The sequence below is a fragment of the Pelophylax lessonae genome (assembly GCF_965119305.1).
Source record: "Pelophylax lessonae genome assembly, chromosome: 1".
Taxonomy (NCBI): Eukaryota; Metazoa; Chordata; class Amphibia; order Anura; family Ranidae; genus Pelophylax; species Pelophylax lessonae.
In genome coordinates, this window is record NC_138768.1 from 258615846 (window position 1) to 258637239 (window position 21394).

Here is a 21394-nt window from a genome sequence, read left to right on the forward strand (position 1 = left end):
TGGCAGGCGGGGTGCTCTCTTGTTCTAGGCAGACATCCTCTGACATTGTCTCATTGTGCTTGCGTACCCGCAGCAGGGACACCGTGTTCCCGGGACGCGGCGTAACTCCGATCTCTGGGAGCCGCTGTTTTCTTGCAGCCTGTGTGCTGTAGATTGGGCTGCAAGTTTCTAGTGGTTTCTCATTGCCAATAGGGCGGCCATGACTCTGAAGCATATATAGGTCCTGATCACTGCATGTGTGTGCAGGTAGCCTGGTGCTACGATGCCTGATCAGTGGGTGGTTAGTCTGATGGGGTCCTCTCCCTCTCTGCTATAGGATCGGTTGGTGCTCCGTGCCTGGCAACCAGTTGTGCTGCCAGCGCAGTGGGGGTGTCCCTAGCAATGTTTTTACACTTTTTTTTTGGGTCCCCCTTTTTCGCTCTGAGCACATTTACCCACCTGATCCCCTCTGAGAGGCTGCCAGGCCCTCCAGGTCCAGAAGTCTTTGGTGTCCAAGGTGGATTTGGTCCTGGGGAAATGGGCTAGCAAAAAGCATTCCCTGCCTTCACCTGCCTCATCTGTCTCATCCGATCCTGACTCTGATTTGACCGCCGCGGATGCGAGTCATCCTGCTGGGTTTGTGTACACACACCCAGATTTTTCAGTGAGGATGATTCCTCTGCTCCTGTAGCTGCGCATAAAAAGGCGCTGGTGGATGCACTGATTGTATCTGTGTTTTAGACTTTAAAAATGGAGTATGCAGCTAATGCCGCATCGGAGGGATCAGTTCTTTTTGGCACCCACAAGCCCTCCACAGCGGCAAGGGTGTTCCCCTGTCCCGTTTACTTTGCCAAAACTGTCGCTAAACAGTGGGGTCGTCCAAAATGCTCCTTGTGGTCCCTAAGCGTTTTGCTCTGCGGTACCCTTATGAGTACTCCCTGCTTAAAAAGTTTCTAAAGTTGCGCTTGTGGCCCGTGGGGTCAATATCGTCTGATTTACGCCTTTACCCCTCTCAAGCTTCTGCCAAGACTTCTGTGCAGAATCGAGGCAGAAGGTATTCTGGTCAATTTAGTGGCTCCAGACTGGCCTCGCCGGTTTTGTTACGCCGATCTGGTGGGGCTGGTCGCTGATATTCCTTGGAGACTTCCTCTCAGGAAAGATCTGCTGTCTCAAGGCAAATCTTCCATCCTGCTTTACAGTCGCTGGATTTAATGGCTTGGCTGTTTGAATGCCAGGTGCTGCAAGATAGAGGTTTGTCTAATTCAGTGATTCCTACGCTGTTTAAAGCTGGAAAACGTACCTCTAGAAAGATCTACCATCGTACATGGAAGTCTGTACATTGTGTGGTGTGAGTCTCTTGGAGTTCATCCTCGCTCCTTTTCAGTGACTCGGATCTTGACCTTCCTCAAACGGGGGGCTGAGCAGCGCCTGGCCTTGAGTACTATCAAGGACCAGATCTCAGCCTTGGCGGTCTTCTTTCAACGAACATTAGCCACACTTTCCTTGGTGCGTACTTTTTATCCAGGGAGTTTGACACTTGGCTCCTGCAGTGTGATCTCCTTTGCCGCCTTGGGACCTCAATTTTGGTGCTCAGTCCTCCCAGAAACCTCCTTTTGAAAATCCTAGGGAGGTTCCTTTGCTTACGTTATCCCAGAAGGTGGCCTTTTTGGTGGCAATCACTTCTGCACGCAGGGTGTCGGCGCTGGCGGTGTCTTTTCTTACTTGGTGGTTCACAGAGATAAGGTGGTTCTTCGCCCCTGTCTGGCGTGCCTTCCAAAAGTTGTTGTTGTTTTTCATTTGAATGAAGACATTGTGTTGTCTTCCCTGTGTCCCAAGCCAAAACAGCCTAAGGAAATTTGGGTTCCTTGGATGTAGTTCGGCAATTAGGGTGTACCTGGTAGCTACGAAGTCTTACTCTCTATTTATGCTCACGGAAAGACCTTGGAAGGGGTTGTCCGCTTCTGCTGCAAACTTTTCCAGATGATCAGACAGACGGTGTTTCAAGCATATTTGATGAAGGATTTGGTTCCTCCTTTCCTTGTTACTGTGCACTCTACTAGGGCGCTTAGTGCCTCCTGGGCCTTCCATCAGGTGTTTGTGAGGCGGCTACCTTGGTCGTCTGTGCACACCTTTACAAAATTGGTGTTGGCATCTGCAGATGCTTTCTTTGGCCGCAATGTTTTGCAGACTGCTGTTTAGAGGACCTGGTCCTCTTTGAGGGTGTATTTTTTTTTTTTTTTTTGTTTTTTTTCAGGTGAGCTCCATGTTACCTGGTTGGCTATGGTTTAGCCTTAGGGAATTTGTTCTCCTGTTCCCACCCCTCATGTTTAACACTGCTTTGGGACGTCTCAATGCTTAAGAAGATCAAGAGCTGTGTCCGTCAAACGATGGAGAAAATGGGATTTTTGTCTTCCCGTAAAAGTAATTTCTCCATTCATTGACAGACACAGTACCCTCCCCTCTGTGGAGTTGGATTTCTTCAGTCACTGCTTGTAATAAAACTGAGAGCCTATAGGTAAGAGTGGGAGTATACTCCCTAGGAATGCCCATAGGCGTAGTCAAACTTTTTTTTTTTTTCTGCCTACTGTCCTACTCCTGTAGGGGGCAGTATAACCCAATGGTTAAGAAGATCAGGAGCTGTGTCCGCCAATGAACATCAGAGAAATGAATTTTACAGTAAGACATAAATCCCGTTTTTACGACTCGCAATCCTCTTTAGGATGTACTATATGTGAGTGTATGTGCTGTTTTTTGTTTTCTCTTACGTCCTCCGACAGTCGCCGCCCCTTCCCAAGTCTTCACCAATGGGTATTGACCTTTGCTCCGCAGGAGTAGCTAGGCAACAAGATTTGTTAATAACAAAAGCTTTTAGCATAGACACACCCCTAGGGGCTGTCCCCTTAGTCAATACCTCCCTGCACCAGCATTCCCAAGGGGATAGCCCCTAGGGGTGTGTCTATGCTAAAAGCTTTTGTTATTAACAAATCTTGTTGCCTAGCTACTCCTGCGGAGCAAAGGTCAATACCCATTGGTGAAGACTTGGGAAGGGGCGGCGACTGTCGGAGGGCTCGGAGAAAGGAATTTTACGGTAAGATTTTACAAAAATTCAGTTTTTTTTTTTGTACTTGATTTTCTTTTTGATTTCTTCAATGTATGCCTTTATGTAGGAGTTTGCAATTTTATAATTTGTTACAATTTTACTCCCAGGGCATTTTTATGTCCCTCTACTTCGAGCGGAGGATAACTCGTCTTTTCCAATTATTGGAGTACCCTGGACAACGGAACAGAACGACTTTCTCGCTCAGCCCAAATACTGTGTCAGCCCCAAAGATCCCTCGCTAACTGTTAGAGCATTTGCTGGCCCTATGAGCCCCTCAAAGGTGAGAAACCACTTTAGCTTAAAATAAAAAAGGTGTATGTATATGTATGTGTGTATGTGTATATAATATATATATATATATATATATTATATTAATGTGTGTGTGTTTTTGTGGATTGGATCAAATAAAGAAAATGAGCACCAACATCCCAATTAGTCTAGAGTTCAAGAAAATATGGAGTGCGGGACTTTTACCACTTGCCGACCGGCGCATGACTATTTACTGCGGTGGTCAGCCCCTCACAGGCAAAGCAACGTAGTACTATGTCGCTAGCCTGTGAGGCTCTAGGGAGCCCGGGCACTCGCGATCGTCCGTTACACGGGAAGAAAGGCAGGTGGCTAATGTAAACAAAGCCGCCTGTCATTCTTCCCTGTGTAAGAATGGAGATCACACGGTTCTACTATGTAGGACCGTTGATCTCTGTTCTTACACATCAAGCCACATCCAATCACAGTAAGAAACACGCCCCTAGGGACACACTTAACCCTTCCTCTCAAATTAAGTTAACCCGTTCACTGCCAGTGTAATTTTTACAGTAACAGTGCATATATATAGCACTGATTACTGTAGTAATGTCACTGGTAACCCCAAAAGTGTCAAAAATTTCAGTCAAGGGTCCGATCTGTCCGCCGCAATGTCGCAGTCCCGCAAAAAAATCGCAGATCGCCGCCATTACCATGACAATCTTTCCCTTAGTTAGTAAACGCAATAACTTTTGCGCAAACCAATCAAAATACGCTTTTTGTGTTTTTTTTTTTTTTTTTTTTATTATTATTAACCAAACATATGTAGCATAAAACAAATTGGCCTGAAATGTTAAAAATTTTTGATTTTTTAAATTTTTTTTTTTTGGGGAATTTCATATAAAATAATGTGAAAAATAATTGTTGTTTTTGCAAAATTGACGCTCTTTTTTTTGTTTATAGCGCATGATCAAAAAATCGCACTGGTGATCAAATACCACCAAAAGTAAGCTCTGTTTGTGGGAAAAAAAGGACGTCAAATTTGTTTAGTTACAGCGTCGCACGACGCGCAATTGTCCGTTAAAGTCACGCAGTGCCGAATCGCAAAATAGGCCCTGGTCAGGAAGGCGGTAAAATCTTCCGGGGCTTAAGTGGTTAACAAAAAAAGCGACAATTTTGAAAAAAAAAAAAATATATATTTTTCACATTCTGCTATGACATTCTCAACTGTAAAAATCTAAATTTCTCCTTTCATCCTTCCAGGACGGCCTACATATGAGAGATTGTGGCTCCGCCTCACAGGAAACACAACTAATTTGCAGCTGTTAAAAAAGGTCCCACCCATCCTTGAGCTTCAGTTCAGTTGTGTTTCCAACCTCACATCGGAACGTTTTTTTTTTTTTTTTTTTTTACTAACCTGAAGGCAAAGGACTGTCTGAGAGGTACCCCTGGAAGGCAGCTTCGTCGGCCTAATGGCAGGTTCCTCCCTATCTGCATCCTGGAAACAGGAGCTTCCAGGTCGCCCACATGCCAAGTAGTGCGGTTTACCTTACAGTGAAGGTCCCTCTATACCTGAAGTCCTGTTGTCTCTGCAGGAAGTCTCCTCCATTAGCTCCTTTGGGCGGTAAGGATTTCGAATTTCCCGCCAGTGAGCGCGCCTCAAGCCTCGCTATGAAGACCGGAAGTTCTGGCGGAAGAGGTGGAGCGGGTGATACCCGGAAGAGGCACAGCGTGGAGGAGACGCCGGGTCCATGTGAGCTCATGGCTGATTCTCCGGCTACGAGAGGGCTGAAATTGCCCCAAAAAGAGACACGGATGTCCGCACTCCCTACAGAGGAAAAAGCGGCAGCGCAGGTGGCGACAGGAACGGGTAAGTGACTACACCGATGGCGGGCCGACTGCTGTCTATTGCAAGACAGGCATGCCTTGCCATTTTCCTGACCTAATGTTAGCCGCAGTGGTAGACTAGAGATGCTATTGTGTCACATTATTGTGTCTCTTTTTTTGTCTTCTTGTGTTATACACAGGTCTGCCACCGGCACAGGAAGCCCCTGCCAGACCCCCTTCCACAGTCAGCACTAGCATGTCTAGAAAATGTGGGAACTGTGGGGTTAGATTGTCTAAGTCTTACTTAAAGCCCTTATGCCATACTTGTATTAATAAGTTAGCAGGGCAGGAAGCATCAATCCTAATGAAAGATTTTCTTAAATCCATGCAAGAGGAAATGTTAGCTACTATTCAGTCGTTTAGGACTACAGCAGCTATCCCTCAAACCCCAGCAGAGGAAGTATCCAAGGATAGCTTATCCTCCCAGGATAGTGGGTGGTCAAGAGGACCCTCCTCTCTCTGGTCAGGGTCTCAAACCATTCCCTCAACACAAGTCAGGGAACAGGAGGATCCAGGGGAAGGCACTAGTTACATGGGAGGTCCTTCCAGTTCGGATAAGGACTCAGAAAGTAACAGTGAGGAGGAAAAAGAAGTTTAAAAGTAACAAAAACCTTTTTTCGTTGGAATACATGGAGGGTCTCCTTAAAGTGGTACATGCCACTGAAGGAATCCCTACCCCAGTAAAGGAGTCTTCCAGTAAAGACAAAGTGTACAAAGGCTTGGAAAGAGCCCAGTACAGAACCATTCCCATTCACCAGTCGTTAAAAGACATAATACACCAGGAATGGAAATGTCCTACGCATGCCTTATCCAGGCCAAATAGCTGGAAAAGAAGGTATCCCTTTGAGCCACAGGAATTGGAGGTATTTACAAAAAATCCAAAACTGGACGCTCCCCTGGCACAGCTATCAAAAGGAACAGATTTGTCCTTTGAAAATGCCGGTCATATTAAGGATCCTATGGATCGCAGGATTGAATCCTTATTAAAAAAGGCTTGGGATTCTAATGCATATAATATGACTACAGCCTTAGCTGATACCTGTATGGCCAGGAATGCAGACTTTTGGCTCAAGGAACTGTCAAAACATGTCCCCACAATGGCGGGATCACAAGACCTGATAGATTCCTTGGCTATGATTGGAAAAGCAGTATCCTACTTAGCAGACTCGGCTGTGGAGTCAATAGTAGCATCTGCAAAAACAGCAGCACTAGTAAATTCTGCTAGAAGGGCGCTTTGGGTCAAAGCATGGGAAGGTGATATAGCCTCCAAAGTAAGACTCTGCGCATTACCCTTTGAGGGTTCTTTGCTGTTCGGGTCAGGACTGGATGATGCCTTGTCCAGATCTGCAGAAAAAGGGGAAAAATTTCCCAGTAAGAGAAAGGACAAAACGGGAAGATATTCCTTTCGGAACTTCCAGGACAAAAATCAAAGAAGGCCTTTCAAGGGACAGGCCAGGAGAGGTGGTCCTGAAAAGGGAAAACAAGGAACCAACTTATTGTTCCTTAAACCTGGACCTAAGTCCAAAGAAACCAACTGACGCCAGCATCAGGGTAGGGGCAGACTGACCCATTTTGCTTCCCAATGGGAAAACCTCTCTGCCAGCCCCTACATTCTCCAGATAATTCGGGAAGGGTACCGACTGGAGTTTGCCTCACAGCCGGTGCCAGAAATAACACTAACCTATCCCTCAAAAATAGAACAAAAGAGGAAGGCACTGTTAGAGGGTATTCAGGAACTAGCGGAGCAGAGGGTAATTTCACCTGTACCAAAGGGACAGGCATTCCAAGGCTTTTACTCCCACATATTTGTGGTGCCAAAACCCTCAGGAAAATTCAGACTAGTAATAAACCTCAAGAAACTAAACAAATTTCTGATATACAAGAAGTTCTCCATGGAGAACATTTATGCGGTCAGAAAAAATCTGTACCAGAATGTCTTGACAACATTGGATTTAAGAGATGCTTACCTACATGTCCCAATTTATCCGGAACATCAAGCATTTCTCAGATTCGCCATTGTGACGGAAGAAGGCACTGCACATTGGCAGTTCAGAGCTCTTCCTTTTGGCTTGGCAGCAAGTCCAAGGATCTTTACAAAAATCTTGGCCGAAGTAGTAGGCCATCTTCACCTACAAGGCCTAAAGTTGATCCCGTATCTGGACGATATGTTGATCTTTGCAAGATCAGAAAAACAGGCTATGGCAGACACCCAAAAGGTGATGTCAGTTCTTCAAGCGGTAGGATGGCTATTAAATTTGGAGAAATCCTCAATACAGCCAGCCCAGGTCCAAGTGTATCTAGGATACAAAATAGATACCAGACTCAAAAAGCTTTTCCTCCCAAGGGAAAAGGTGGAAAAAGTGGTCTCCGCGGTAAGAGACATCTGCTCTCATCCTTGGTGTTCCAGGAGACAGATCATGCGAGTTCTAGGGCTAATGACAGCATGTATTCCAGCTGTAGAGTGGGCCCAACTACATTCAAGAGACCTCCAATTTTTTCACCTGGCCTCTTGGAACAAGAGACAGGACTCCATAGACGAGAAAATTACACTGTCCCCGCAAGTAATTTTGTCACTGAAATGGTGAACAGTCCCCCAAAACCTAGAGGAGGGGCGACTATGGGGCCAAGAGCTGCCTGTAAGGATTACCACGGACGCAAGTTCCGAAGGGTGGGGAGCTCACCTAAAAGAAGCACGGACCTAGGGTACCTGGGATACAAAGCTGAGTCAAGCCTCCTCCAATTACAAGGAACTGAAGGCTGTGGAAAAGGCCTTAAAAGCCTTCGAGAAGGACATTCTAGGGAAAGAAGTCCAGGTCCATTCAGACAATGCTACAGCAGTAGCTTACCTGAATCATCGGGGGGGACCAGATCAAGCTCTCTGCTAAGTTTAGCACAGGAGACACTGAACTGGGCAGAAAAGAGTAATTTCCCTTTCAGCCATGTACATAAAATGGAAGGACAACTGGCAAGCGGACTTCCTCAGTCGTCATCACATCAAACAGGCAGAATGGGAACTGAACCCCATAATTTTTCAACGCCTAGTCCAAAAGTTTGGTCAGCCAGAAGTGGACATGTTTGCCACTCGGCAGAACCGAAAAGTAGGACAGTTCTTTTCTCTGACAAAACAGAGGGGCATGCTGGACTTGGATGCTCTAGCACAACCTTGGCCCTTCAGGCTAGCCTATGCCTTTCCCCCACAGAATCTAATTGCGATAGTTCTGCAGAAACTCAGCGGATGGCCGCAACGACGCCTCATCCTGGTCACACCTGGGTGGCCAAAGAGGACGTGGTTTGCAACCTTGGTATCCCTATCAGTGACAGCACCATGGAAACTACCAGAAGTTCCAGACCTGTTACTACAAGGACCTCTGATTCACCCCAGACCGCAGTTCTTTCAGCGAACAGCCTGGGTAGTGAACGCCAAATCTTAAAAGAAAAAGGGATGCTCAGAGTCATTGAGACCCTCCTTTCAAGTAGAAAGCCAGTAACTAGGAAAATTTATTCCAAAATCTGGAAAACATTCTGTACTTGGCAGAGTCAGAAGAAAGATTCCTCTGCCTCAATCCCGATGATTCTGGATTTTTTACAGGATGGGGTAGATAAGGGGGTGGCGGTGAACACCCTTAAAGTACAGGTAGCAGCACTTTCTGTTTTTTTTAGACAAAAGTCTGGCCAAAGAGCCTTTAATTAAAAGGTTTCTGTTTGCTCGGGGAAGAGTATCTCCAATTAACAGAACTAATGTTCCAGTTTGGAACCGAACGCTAGTACTAGAGACATTATCTAGTGAAGCATTTGAACCTTTGAACAAAATTAGTTTAAACATTTTGTCAATTAAGTTAACCTTTCTGTTAGCAATCACCACAGCCAGGAGAGTGGGAGATTTACAAAGTTTATCCATAAAGGAACCCTTTATGCGAATTCTCCAAGACAGGGTGATTCTTAAACCAGACCCACTGTACCTACCCAAGGTAGTGTCTTCCTTTCACAGGAATCAAGAGATGGTTCTCCCAGCTTTCTGTGAAAAACCTAAGTGTGCAAAAGAACGAAAATTCCATTGCTTAGATGTAAGAAGGTGCCTTCTAGCATATTTAGAAAGAACCAAGGGCTTTAGGAGATCTAGCCACCTATTGGTTCTACATTCTGGACCAAGGAGGGGATTACAAGCATCAAAACCCTCGATCTCTAGGTGGATTAAACAAGCCATTGGTATGTCATATAAGGTGTCGGGTACCCCCACACCAACAAATCTTAAGGCACATTCCACAAGGGGCATGGCAACTTCCTGGGCCGAAAAATCCGGAGCATCCTGGGAGCAGATCCGCCATGCAGCCACCTGGTCCAGCCAAGATACCTTCCTAAAGCACTATCGTGTGGAAGTACTGTCACAACAAGACCTTGCCTTTTGCAGAAAGGTTTTACAGGCAGCGGTCCCGCCCTAAGGTAGGCCAGTATGGATTCCTTTATTATCCTCTCATATGTAGGCCGTCCTGGAAGGATGAAAGGAGAAAACTTACCGTTAGTGTACTGGTAACGGCCTTTCTCTTAATCCTTCCAGGACGGCCGGCCTACTTCCCGCCCAAGATGGTGGTGAGATAAAAATGTATATATATCTATATGTATATATGTGTAGCTGTATGTTATTGAATAACTGTATCCCTTGAAAATTCGGTTGGAAAGGTACTTTTCTATTACTGAAGCTCAAGGATGGTTGGGACCTTTTTTAACAGCTGCAAATTAGTTGTGTTTCCTGTGAGGCCGAGCCACAATCTCTCATATGTAGGCCGTCCTGGAAGGATTAAGAGAGAGGCCGTTAACCAGTACACTAACGGTAAGTTTTTTTAACATTTTAGACCAATTTGTTTTCTGCTACATGGTAAAAAAAAAATCGCAATAAGCGTATTTTGATTGGTTTCGCAAAAGTTGTCGCATCTACTAACTACAGGAAAGATTTGTCATTTTTGTTTTTTTTTTTTTTTTTTTTTTTTTTTCGGGACTGCAACATTGCGGCGGACAGATTGGACCCCTAACTGACATTTTTTTTTACACTTTTGGGGGTACCAGTGACAATACTACAGTAATCTGTGGTAAAAATATGCACTTACTGTAATAATGACATTGGCAGGGAAGGGGTTAACCCTGTGGATGATTGATGAGGTTAAATGTGAGCCTAGCTGGATGATTCTAACTGGGGGGGGGGGGTCGTGGCTTCTGAAATGACCATAGAGACATGTGATCCTATATAGAAGGATCACATGGGCTCTGTGATCATTTCAGTGAGAAGAACGGTCGACTGTGTTTACAACAGCCGACCGTCCTCTCTCAGCAGGGAGTGATCGCAGGTGTCGGCAGCAGCCGGAACCGCCTGACACCCGCATCGGCTAGGTGGGAGCGCGCGGGCGAAGGCGCGCGCTCGCCCCCTAGCTGCCCCCAGCAGTACAGTACAAGTACAGTAAGCGGTCCGGAAGTGGTTAATAAGCTTTCCATTGTGAGTTTTTTTTTATATATACATCATATTAAATCATCGTTCTGTTGCACTTAGAAGGCGCTGCATTTTCTCTCCTTTTGTCCCTCATATGGGAACCTGTACCTGGGGGGTGGCAGCGTGAGCTCTTTTCTTATGACAAACAAATGGATGCATTGAACAATATAGTATCATGGTATCGTTACATAGATATCTTTTTGATATGGGCAGGAGCAAAGGATGACCTGATATCATTTTTGAAAAATTTGGAATGCCAAACCTAGAATCTAAAATTTACACAACTTCCACCAAGAGAGGATTACTTTGCTAGTTATGGAGCTCTTTATTAATGAGGAAGGCTTCCTTTGCTCCACATTATATAGAAAACCATCAGGCAACACTGTATTACATGCGACAAGTTCACACCCTAAGCCTTTAGTTGTTAGTATTCCCTCTAGTCAGTTTTTGAGGAGCAAACTACATTGTACCATGGACAGATTTTCAAAGAGAGGCTAACGCCCTGCAAAAATTTCTATTGGAACGAGGCTTTAGTAAAACCAGCCTCAAGAAAGCCTTTAACAGGGTTAAGGCCCAGGACAGGTTGTCATTTACAAGCCCAAGAGAGAAACACAATCTACAACAACCAGAATCCTAACTAGATACAGTAGACATCAGAAGGATAACGCTATATACAGTGGGTACGGAAAGTATTCAGACCCCCTTAAATTTTTCACTCTTTGTTATATTGCAGCCATTTGCTAAAATCATTTAAGTTCATTCTTCTTCCTCATGAATGTACACATAGCACCCCATACTGACAGAAAAACACAGAATTGTTGACATTGTTGCAGATTTATTAAAGAAAAACTGAAATATCACATGGTCCTAAGTATTCAGACCCTTTGCTCAGTATTTAGTAGAAGCCCCCTTTTGATCTAATACAGCCAGGAGTCTTTTTGGGAAAGATGCAACAAGTCTTTCACACCTGGATTTGGGGATCCTCTGCCATTCCTCCTTGCAGATCCTCTCCAGTTCTGTCAGGTTGGATGGTAAACGTTGGTGGACAGCCATTTTTAGGTCTCTCCAGAGATGCTCAATTGGGTTTAAGTCAGGGCTCTGGCTGGGCCATTCAAGAACAGTCACGGAGTTGTTGTGAAGCCATTCCTTCGTTATTTTAGCTGTGTGCTTAGGGTCATTGTCTTGTTGGAAAGTAAACCTTCGGCCCAGTCTGAGGTCCAGAGCACTCTGGAGAAGGTTTTTGTCCAGGATATCCCTGTACTTGGCCGCATTCATCTTTCCCTCGATTGCAACCAGTCGTCCTGTCCCTGCAGCTGAAAAACACCCCCACAGCATGATGCTGCCACCACCATGCTTCACTGTTGGGACTGTATTGGACAGGTGATGAGCAGTGCCTGGTTTTCTCCACACATACCGCTTAGAATTAAGGCCAAAAAGTTCTATTTTGGTCTCATCAGACCAGAGAATCTTATTTCTCACCATCTTGGAGTCCTTCAGGTGTTTTTTAGCAAACTTCATGCGGGCTTTCATGTGTCTTACACAGAGGAGAGGCTTCCGTCGGGCCACTCTGCCATAAAGCCCCGACTGGTGGAGGGCTGCAGTGATGGTTGACTTTCTACAACTTTCTCCCATCTCCTGACTGCATCTCTGGAGCTCAGCCACAGTGATCTTTGGGTTCTTCTTTACCTCTCTCACCAAGGCTCTTCTCCCCCGATAGCTCAGTTTGGCCGGACGGCCAGCTCTAGGAAGGGTTCTGGTCGTCCCAAACGTCTTCCATTTGAGGATTATGGAGGCCACTGTGCTCTTAGGAACCTTAAGTGCAGCAGAAATCTTTTTGTAACCTTGGCCAGATCTGTGCTTTGCCACAATTCTGTCTCTGAGCTCTTCAGGCAGTTCCTTTGACCTCATGATTCTCATTTGCTCTGACATGCATTGTGATCTGGAAGGTCTTATATAGACAGGTGTGTGGCTTTCCTAATCAAGTCCAATCAGTATAATCAAACACAGCTGGACTCAAATGAAGGTGTAGAACTATCTCAAGGATGATCAGAAGAAATGGAAAGCACCTGAGTTAAATATGAGTGTCACAGCAAAGGGTCTGAATACTTAGGACCATGTGATATTTCAGTTTTTCTTTTTTAATCTGCAACAATGTCAACAATTCTGTGTTTTTCTGTCAGTATGGGGTGCTATGTGTACATTCATGAGGAAGAAGAATGAACCTAAATGATTTTAGCAAATGGCTGCAATATAACAAAGAGTGAAAAATTTAAGGGGGTCTGAATACTTTTCCGTATCCACTGTATAACAAATATTGGTTTCTTCTTCTTCTTTTTTTTTTTTTTTTTTACTTCGGATCAAAAGATCCAAAAATGTTAAACCTTATCCAGAAATAACATACAAGCGCTCAAGAAAACAGACAATAGGTGTGGTCTATATCATGAAATGCAAATGTAATGCGTTCTATATAGGAAAAACCAAGTGCCCTTTCTTCAAAAGAATCAGAGACCATACATCCCTGATTAAAAATAAAAAAATGGAAACGCCTATCAGTAGACATGTAGGACTATATCACCAATTTAATATCCATTCTATTGGTTTTTATGCATTAGAACAGAATTGGGGGGGGGGGGGGGATTACTACAAATTGAGACCCAATGGATATATTCCCTACAGACTATGAAAAATCCTGGATTAAACAAAGGAATTGGCTACAAACCCTTCTTGTAAAAACAAACCCCCCCCCCCTACTTGGAATATGTAGATTTTCACCATTTCCTTCCCTCATTTGTCTAGGTACTGATGGTTTACCGTATCCACCACCAATTTTCCTGCAAAAATGTGATATTTCGAAGTAATATGTTCGTATTTATTCCTTGCAAATGTCGCAATACATGTAAATTGTGTGTTGTTTTTGTAATATCTTTATCCTTAGGTATTTTTTGATTTACAGTTTTGATGAAGCTGCACGAATCTCTCATGCAGAGTTCTTACATCACAATACACAGTACTCAACAGCTTTATTTTTTCCTTCATCATTGGGTCTCTTATGGGGGACTGGGTACCTGCTGGTGGGGACGGTCTGTGTGGCTTTGGGTCCCCTTATTGATGCCCGTGGAAACCATCAGGCTGAGTGCTGTCTAACTAGCTGGTGCTCGAATTGTGGTGACCTGGATGCCACCCTTTCAGGGGTATTGTGTGGGCGGAGCCCCCCTTTTTCCTCTGCTGCTCCAACTAGTTTGAAGGCCCGACCCAGTTGCATCTCCTCCTCCCCAACTCTGCTTCCTGTAATCTAGGCTGGCATGGACACCTTGTGAGGCCGCACCTCTTTGGGAGAGGCTTCGGTTTGGGGATTGTACATGCAGCTGCTGGGCTCTGCACCAAGCATGCGCAATCACTGGCCTTGGGTCCGCATCTTGCACTGACATCTGTGGGGGTGGGGTGTAAAGAGGCTCACTTATATCCGGTTTGTCTGCTGGAGCACCAGGAACTTTTGTTTTGTCACTCAGCGAGCGCAGGTATTTAAAAAGGCCTCCTTTGAAAAAGCGAGAGAGGAGGGGCTTTATTGAATCTGAGATACTCGATTTGGGAGTAAGCTACCTCCTACATTACTTGTTGCCTTTCTCTTCTATATAGCCCTGAAGTTACCTAAGGATCAGTAAAGCCTGGTCGTTTGATGCATATTAAGAGGTTATCAGAGTGACCGTATTTAAGAGGTTGTAAACCTCAGAATTTTTTTTTTTTTTTAAACGAACACCTGAAAGACAAACACATAATGAGCTAATATGCTATGCATACTAGCTCATTATGTAATACGTACCTTAGAAGGAAGCCTCACGGTGCTGCCTGCTCGCCCGTCTCATGGGTGACATGTTTGGTCACCCTTCTTCCGGGTTTGCGGCATCCGGCCATCTGATTGGCTGGAGCCGCGATGACGTCACTCCCACCAGTCACGGCACGGGGCTTTGAAGGAATGTCACTTCCTGCATGCAAAGTAAATGTCTCCTAAACGGTGCATGTTTAGGAGATATTTACAGTACCTATAGGTAAGTCATATCATAGGCTTACCTATAGGTACAAGTTGCAGAAGAGGGTTTACTTCCTCTTTAAATGAGCAGTGCTTTTGAAGGCCATCTAGTGGAAATTGCTGGCCTTTTAGGTCTCTGTCATTTATGGCATATGTAAGTAAACTATAGAAGCTACGCCATGACAGTCTGTGAGTTTAATTGTTAAAAATACCCCTGGGCCTTTTTTTATATGATGCTGTTGTTGACCACTTCGGGACCAGAAGGATTTGCCCCCTTAATGACCAGGCAGTCATGCAATGCTTTACCCAAACCAAATTTACATTCTTTTTTTCCCCCCACAAATAGAGCATTCTTTTGATGGTATTTGGTCACCTCCTTGTTCCTTTTTTTTTTTTCTCTCAAAAATTTCAGTCTTTTTCGTTTATATCGCAAAAAAAGAAAAAATTACTTTTTCTCAAATATCCAATAAACTCAATACGGTCAATCATTTAGGCCAAAATGTATTTAGCTACATCTCTGATAGATTTAAAAAAAAAAAGCATATATTTCCTTTTGCTTTCTTCATTTTCCACAACAAATGAGAGCTGCAAATACACTCCATGCCTCTTAGCAAATACCTTGGTGTGTCTACTTTCCGAAAAGGGGTCATTTTGTGCTATCTTGGCATTTCATGGCCTCCGAAACTTATAGGTAGTGAGGAGTGAAATCAACAATTTATGGCCTTAGAAAGCCTGAAGGCAGTGATTGGTTTTCAGGGGTCGTGTACACGGCTAGACTGCCAAAAAGTCCCATGTGGTATCCCTGTATTTGGGAAAAGCAGCATAATGTATACTGGGTGTCATTTCACATAGCCATGTCCTGTTTGAACAATATATCATTTAAGTGACTACTTTGTGTAAAAAAAAAAATAAAAATTGGGCTTTTTTTTTTCTTCCACTGCTTGTAAAAGAAGTCTAGCGGGTAATTATCTGGTGGATTGCTTTAACATGAAAACTGGTTGTAGAAAACGATACCAGAAAGTGTGTGGCATTCCCACCATTAGACCTCCCAGCATCCACCCACTTCTAATGATGAGCATACATGCAATGTTTTGTGCTTGTTTTTTTTTTTTGTTTTTTTCACTCAGCCTTTTGAGCTGAAGGAAAAAAAGAACCTAGAGATTTCTTCATCCACATCGATTGATGCGATTGGAGGAACCTGCTGCCAAGAAAAGTGTTAAAAAAAATATATATATATATATATATATATATATATATATATATAATATAGCCATATATGCTCTTTTTAACTGCGGTGGTGAAATCGCTTTCTACAGCGCTACAATCATTGATTACATATATGGTGAGAGCAAACGCTGTTGCTGTCAGAATAAACAAATCAGTGCTGCAGCTGATGGGTGTACCTGCAAAGCAAACAATGGTTAACAATAAAACCTTACAGTATATTGTAAAGTACAGTAAAAGTAGAAAGAGTAGAAAAGTAGAGTAAGAACAGAAAATTAACTCAATAAAACGGCAAGTGTTTGGCTTTTTTACTTTTTGTAACTTTTTATTTTATTTTTTGTAACTGTAAAAAAACTGTTCCAGGCTAGGATCTCTGAAAATGGGATAGCTAACATTTTTCAAGACCCTGTGTGGGAAAATGTGCCCTAGACTGTGCCGTGCTGTACCCTATATTAACACTCTACTAGTGTGTGGTAGCGACGGAAACAGTCTCCGATGCATAGACCAGGCTGACCAGGACAGGAGGGACAAAAATAACGGTGTCACGCCTAAATCCGCGTTTCCTACAGACACGACATCCTCTTTGGGGTGTCTGGGTAGGGGTACTAGGGAGGACATCCGGAAAATGCCTCTCATGCAACCGGCTCACTGCATCTTAATAGTGAATTTAGGCCACAGCACCTTCTGGATACAGAAGGGCTGTGATGATCTCTTCCTGGAATTTTAGGAAGGATCTATTTCTTCCTGACGCTTTGTTTAGCACATAAGCATTTAGCAGAGCCAATTGAAATAAGTATACAGACACTTTTTTTGTACCAGCGTCTGGCCTTACGGGCAACTAAGTATGGCGCCATCATCTGGTCGTTAAGTCCACCCCTCCCATGTTAAGGTTGTATTTGTGGACACAGGCTTCTCAACACCAGTCGCCGTTGTGATTTGGACAGTTGTATCTGCCTGAATGGAGGACAACCCCCCCCCCCCTTTAGCCCCGCACGGGACCGCTGTACAGGTATGGCAATTCACGCAGCCAAGCCAGCCTGCCGCAGTATATCTGTGGCAGGCGGTCAGCAAGTGGTTATTACAGGTTTAACCTAAAGATTTGGTGGCCTATTACCCTCTGTGGGAGACCTGGTATGCAGATTTTTCCTACTAATCCGGCTGGTATATGCGGCCCCCTGTGACACTCACTTTCACTGCCAAACAGATTTCAGCACTCTGTACATGATTGAATTCCGGTCTCGCCCAGCACACAGGTTCTTCTCATCAAATCTCCGTCTGTCTCTGGATCGTTTGGCCGATCTCAGGGAGGCAGTGCAGGATCCCCTTACACAAGGTGTTATTGTCCCGATTCCTCAGCCGGACAGGCTTCAGGTTTTTTACTCTAACCTGTTCACGGTGCCCAGGAAGGAGGGCAAGGTGCGTCCAATCCTGAACCTCAAATCGCTGAACCACTTTGTGCGGGTACAGAAGTTTCGGAATGGAATCCATCCGGTCGGTGGTGGCATCTTTACAACAAGGAGACTTTCTGGCCTCCATTGATTTAAGATGCGTATCTGCACATCCCTATTTACGAGGGCCACCAACGGTATCTCTGTTTCACGGTGGCTGAGGAGCACTATTAATTTGTGGCATTATCCTTTGGTCTAGCCTCCGCACCCAGGGTCTTCACCAAGGTTTTGGCCCCGGTGTTTGCTTTGCTCCGCAAGATGGGGATTGCCGTCCTCGGTTATCTGGACGATCTGTTAAGGGCGAGCTCTTGTCACCCTGTTAGGCAACCTGGCATTCACAGTTCAGACGCTTCGGGTGGACCATCAACTTCCTGAAATCTGTGCTGACTCCGCCAGTACGACTGAGTTATTTGGGCATGATCTTAGACTCTGCTCAAGCGAGGGTCTTTCTCCCGGAGCTCTGGACCTTGCAGGGCGAGATCAGGATCCTGAAGGACAACAATCTCTCCTCTCTGAGGACCTGTATGAGGGCTCTGGGGCTGATGGTGTCGGCCTTCGAAGCGGCCCCATTTGCCCAATTTCATACGAGACCTCTGCAAGCAGAGATTCTTGCCAAGTGGAACAAGGATCCGAAGTATTTGGACAGGATGATTTGTCTGAGCCGTCTTACTCGGTCAGAGCTCTCGTGGTGGCTTCTGTTGCCCGTTCTGATCCAGGGCAGGTCCTTTCAGCCGCTGTTGTGGACGGTGATCACCACGGATGCTAGCTTGATGGGCTGGGGTGGAGTACTGTACACTCTGTCCAAGGAACATGGTCGACGGAGTCATCTCTACCGATCAATGTCCTGGAGCTCAGGGCGATCAAGCTCTGCCTGCTCCATTGGGGGCCTCAGTTACAGGGTCTCCCGGTTCAAGTTCAAGCTGACAATGCCACGGCTGTGGCTTACATCAATTACCAAGGGGGCACCAAGAGTGCTCAGGAGGCCAAGGAAGTGGCCGAGTTTCTCACCTGGGCCGAGACGCACGTTCCGTCTTTCTGCAGTCCACATCCCAGGGGTGGAGAACTGGCAGGCGGATTACCTGAGTCGTCAGACTCTGGATCAGGGGGAATGGTCCGTGCATCCGGAGGTCTTTCGCCTCCTGTGTGCCCAATGGGGAACTCCGGAGGTGAATCTCGTCAAAACAGAAAAGTAGAGCGGTTTGTGGCCAGGGCTCAAGATCTCTGGCCGACGCCACGAGTCCCTTGGCGACTAACTCCTTTAATCGCACCTTTATTCAGGGGGTGCGTCATCTAGCTCCCCCAAGGAGGTCCCCTTTACCTCCGTGGGATCTGAACTTGGTTTTGTCTGTTCTACAACGACCTCCCTTTGAAAATATTAGAGAAATTTCTCTGCCTTTCTTTGTCTCAAAGTTGTCTTTCTGGTAGCTATCACCTCTGCTCGCAGGGTGTCTGAATTGGCGGCTCTGTCCTGCCATTTGCCTTATCTGGTCGTTCATAGGGATAAGGCTGTTCTTAGACCTAACCAATCTTTTCTCCTGAAGGTGGTGTCGGCTTTCCACCTGAATGAGGATATTGTGTTGCCTTCGCTCTGTACGAAGCCCAAGCATTCTAGAGAATTTGCCCTACATTCGCTGGATGTGGTTCGGGCGATCATGGTTTACCTGTCGGCCACTGAATCCTTTCGGACGTCTGATTCCCTGTTTGTCCTTCCTGAGGGATCTCGTAAGGGTTCGGCTGCGTCTGCTGTAACCATATCAAAATGGATCAGACAGACTATTGTTCAGGCCTATTCATTGAAGGGTCAGGTTCCTCCTTTCCCTGGGAGGGCGCATTCTATTTGAGCGCTGAGTGCCTCTTGGGCTTTTTGCCATCAGGCTTCTGTGGCTCAGGTTTGTAAAGCGGTGACCTGGTCGTCTGTACACACCTTTTACAAAATTCTACAAGATTGATTTGATGGCATCCTCAGATGCTTTCTTTGGCCGCAAGGTTTTGCAGGCTGCTGTTTGACGAAGAGACTGAGTGTTCTCTTTCAGGGGTGAATTTTTGTTTTGGTGTAAGCTCCTCCTGTTGAAATGGTTGAGCTTCTGTTGCCCTGTTGGCTAATTTTTTTTTTTTTTTTTACCTTGTTGAAATGTTAAGTTGTTGGTTGCGTTCTTCCCACCCCTCATGCATACACTGCTATGGGACTCCTATTAGTGAAGAAACTTCCAGAGCTGCGTCTGTCAGAGAATGTAAGAGAAAATTACATTTTTGTAATTACTTACCTGTTAGCTCAATTCTCGTCAGGAGGCAATCACGATGATATTACAGCCCTTCAGTTGCTAACTTCCCCCAATAGATAATGGATTTCCCCTCCAACCAGCTGGGAGTTATGACGACACATCGTACTCAAACTTCGTGCAGTCACAACTAACTTTATTGAATGTGAAGCTCCTATTTAAAGCATATTTGATGAGCAGGAAAAGACTGCTCCAAACCGGTTTTACAGTTCATCAGTCGAATTACATATCAGACAGAACAATACATGAAAGGGCCTTGCATTTGTGTCAATGTGAGGTGTCCCCGTATAATAATTTGTGTCTGAGATGGTGTTTGTGGACAAGGGCTGTTCCTCCTCTACTCAGCTGTCAAGTGTTAATGCAAGCAATTGTCAAATGTGTTTAGGTGGTGTCCCTAATTTCCATGCGCAGACTTAACTTTGTCAAGTGTCCCAATGAATGAATGAACAGGTGTTTACATGTCGTCTAAATGCAAAACATAGCTGTCTGCTGACCAAGGTGGATGAATGGCTGTCAGTGCCAGCTCGTTAATATGTAAATGCAAGGGCCTACACTTCATCACAGAATGGGCACAAACCGAAATATATCTAAAAAATCATAAGGCATATTAATACAACCTTTCAACCCAACCTTTGATCCCAGCTTATTCATAACGGTGGGATCACTTAGAGTCTCTGAATAGCACAAAACAGGTGACATTATTCCAAGGTGTATGTAGGCTGGTGACTTGGTTGTGTGCACATAGGGATATAACTTCTTAGAATTCTATCAAATCAAAACAGACATGTTCAATGGGGAGGGCCATAGCTTGCAAGAGTCCATGGCCTGAAAAATCCAACTCCATTATTATGGCGATAAAGTCACTACAAATAGACCATGGCAGCACATACCACCTGTTGACGATGGCATGTGATTTTTCAACATGTCCTAAGGCCTTTTCCAGGAAAGGGCAAAAAATAAACCTCCCGTTTTTAATGAGAGGAAAAAAATTTCCTTTCAACCCTCATTCAGAGCGGTCAGACCATGTCCCTGGCGGCTATAACGAAAAAACAATGTCCTTTGTGTCCAATCGGCTTGACTTTGACTGTAAAGTGGAGACATGAATGTCTCGTGTCTCTCTCCTTTCCTGGGGTGAGGAAGGGCAAAATGAGGAGAGGTTCTCAGGGTGGTGAGCACATGTTGCCAGTAACCAAACAGAGGCTACTAGTGTTGAGCTTGCTGTAAACAGTACCACTGCTGCAAAAATGGGAAGTTTTACAGGAGTAGGGGTGTCCGTTGGCATTGTACCAATGCGTCTGTCTGGATCCAACTGGAATTCGTCTGGTGCGCGTCACAATCTCTGATCCGTCGTCGTGGGGTCCAGGGGTGGGGCTTCCTTCAGTCGCGATGCGTGGATCCAAACCGGGGAGTCGTCTGTCAGTACCGCTGTTCTGGTCACTGCTTGAACTATTGCAGGGGGTCCGTAGGATCGGTCTAGCGACGTCAGCTTATGGAGGGGCCTTCACCAGGATTCTGTCACCAGGCTTGAATGGGTGGGTTGGTGCACCTGTTGGCAAAGGAAACGAGAGCGAGAGATCACCATAATCACTGTTTAATTTTTCAATTAATTAATTCTGCCACATTTTCCTCTTGCAAAATCTCTAGATATGAGAATAAATGGACTCATGGGGTTGAGACGGGTCTGAAGTCATTCTGACTTTAGCAAGAATAGCAGGTAAGTACAGAGAC

The 21394-nt window shown here is 45.1% G+C and overlaps 1 protein-coding gene across 1 annotated transcript in view; it reads left to right on the forward strand.

Moving 5' to 3' along the window:
* ANKLE2 (ankyrin repeat and LEM domain containing 2) overlaps positions 1 to 21394 on the forward strand; it is a 118571-nt gene that overhangs the window by 84601 nt on the left and 12576 nt on the right. The window contains exon 8 of the mRNA XM_082243411.1: positions 3187 to 3359. Within this exon, the coding sequence (XP_082099537.1) occupies positions 3187 to 3359 (173 nt within the window). The remainder of the gene's footprint in view (positions 1 to 3186; positions 3360 to 21394) is intronic.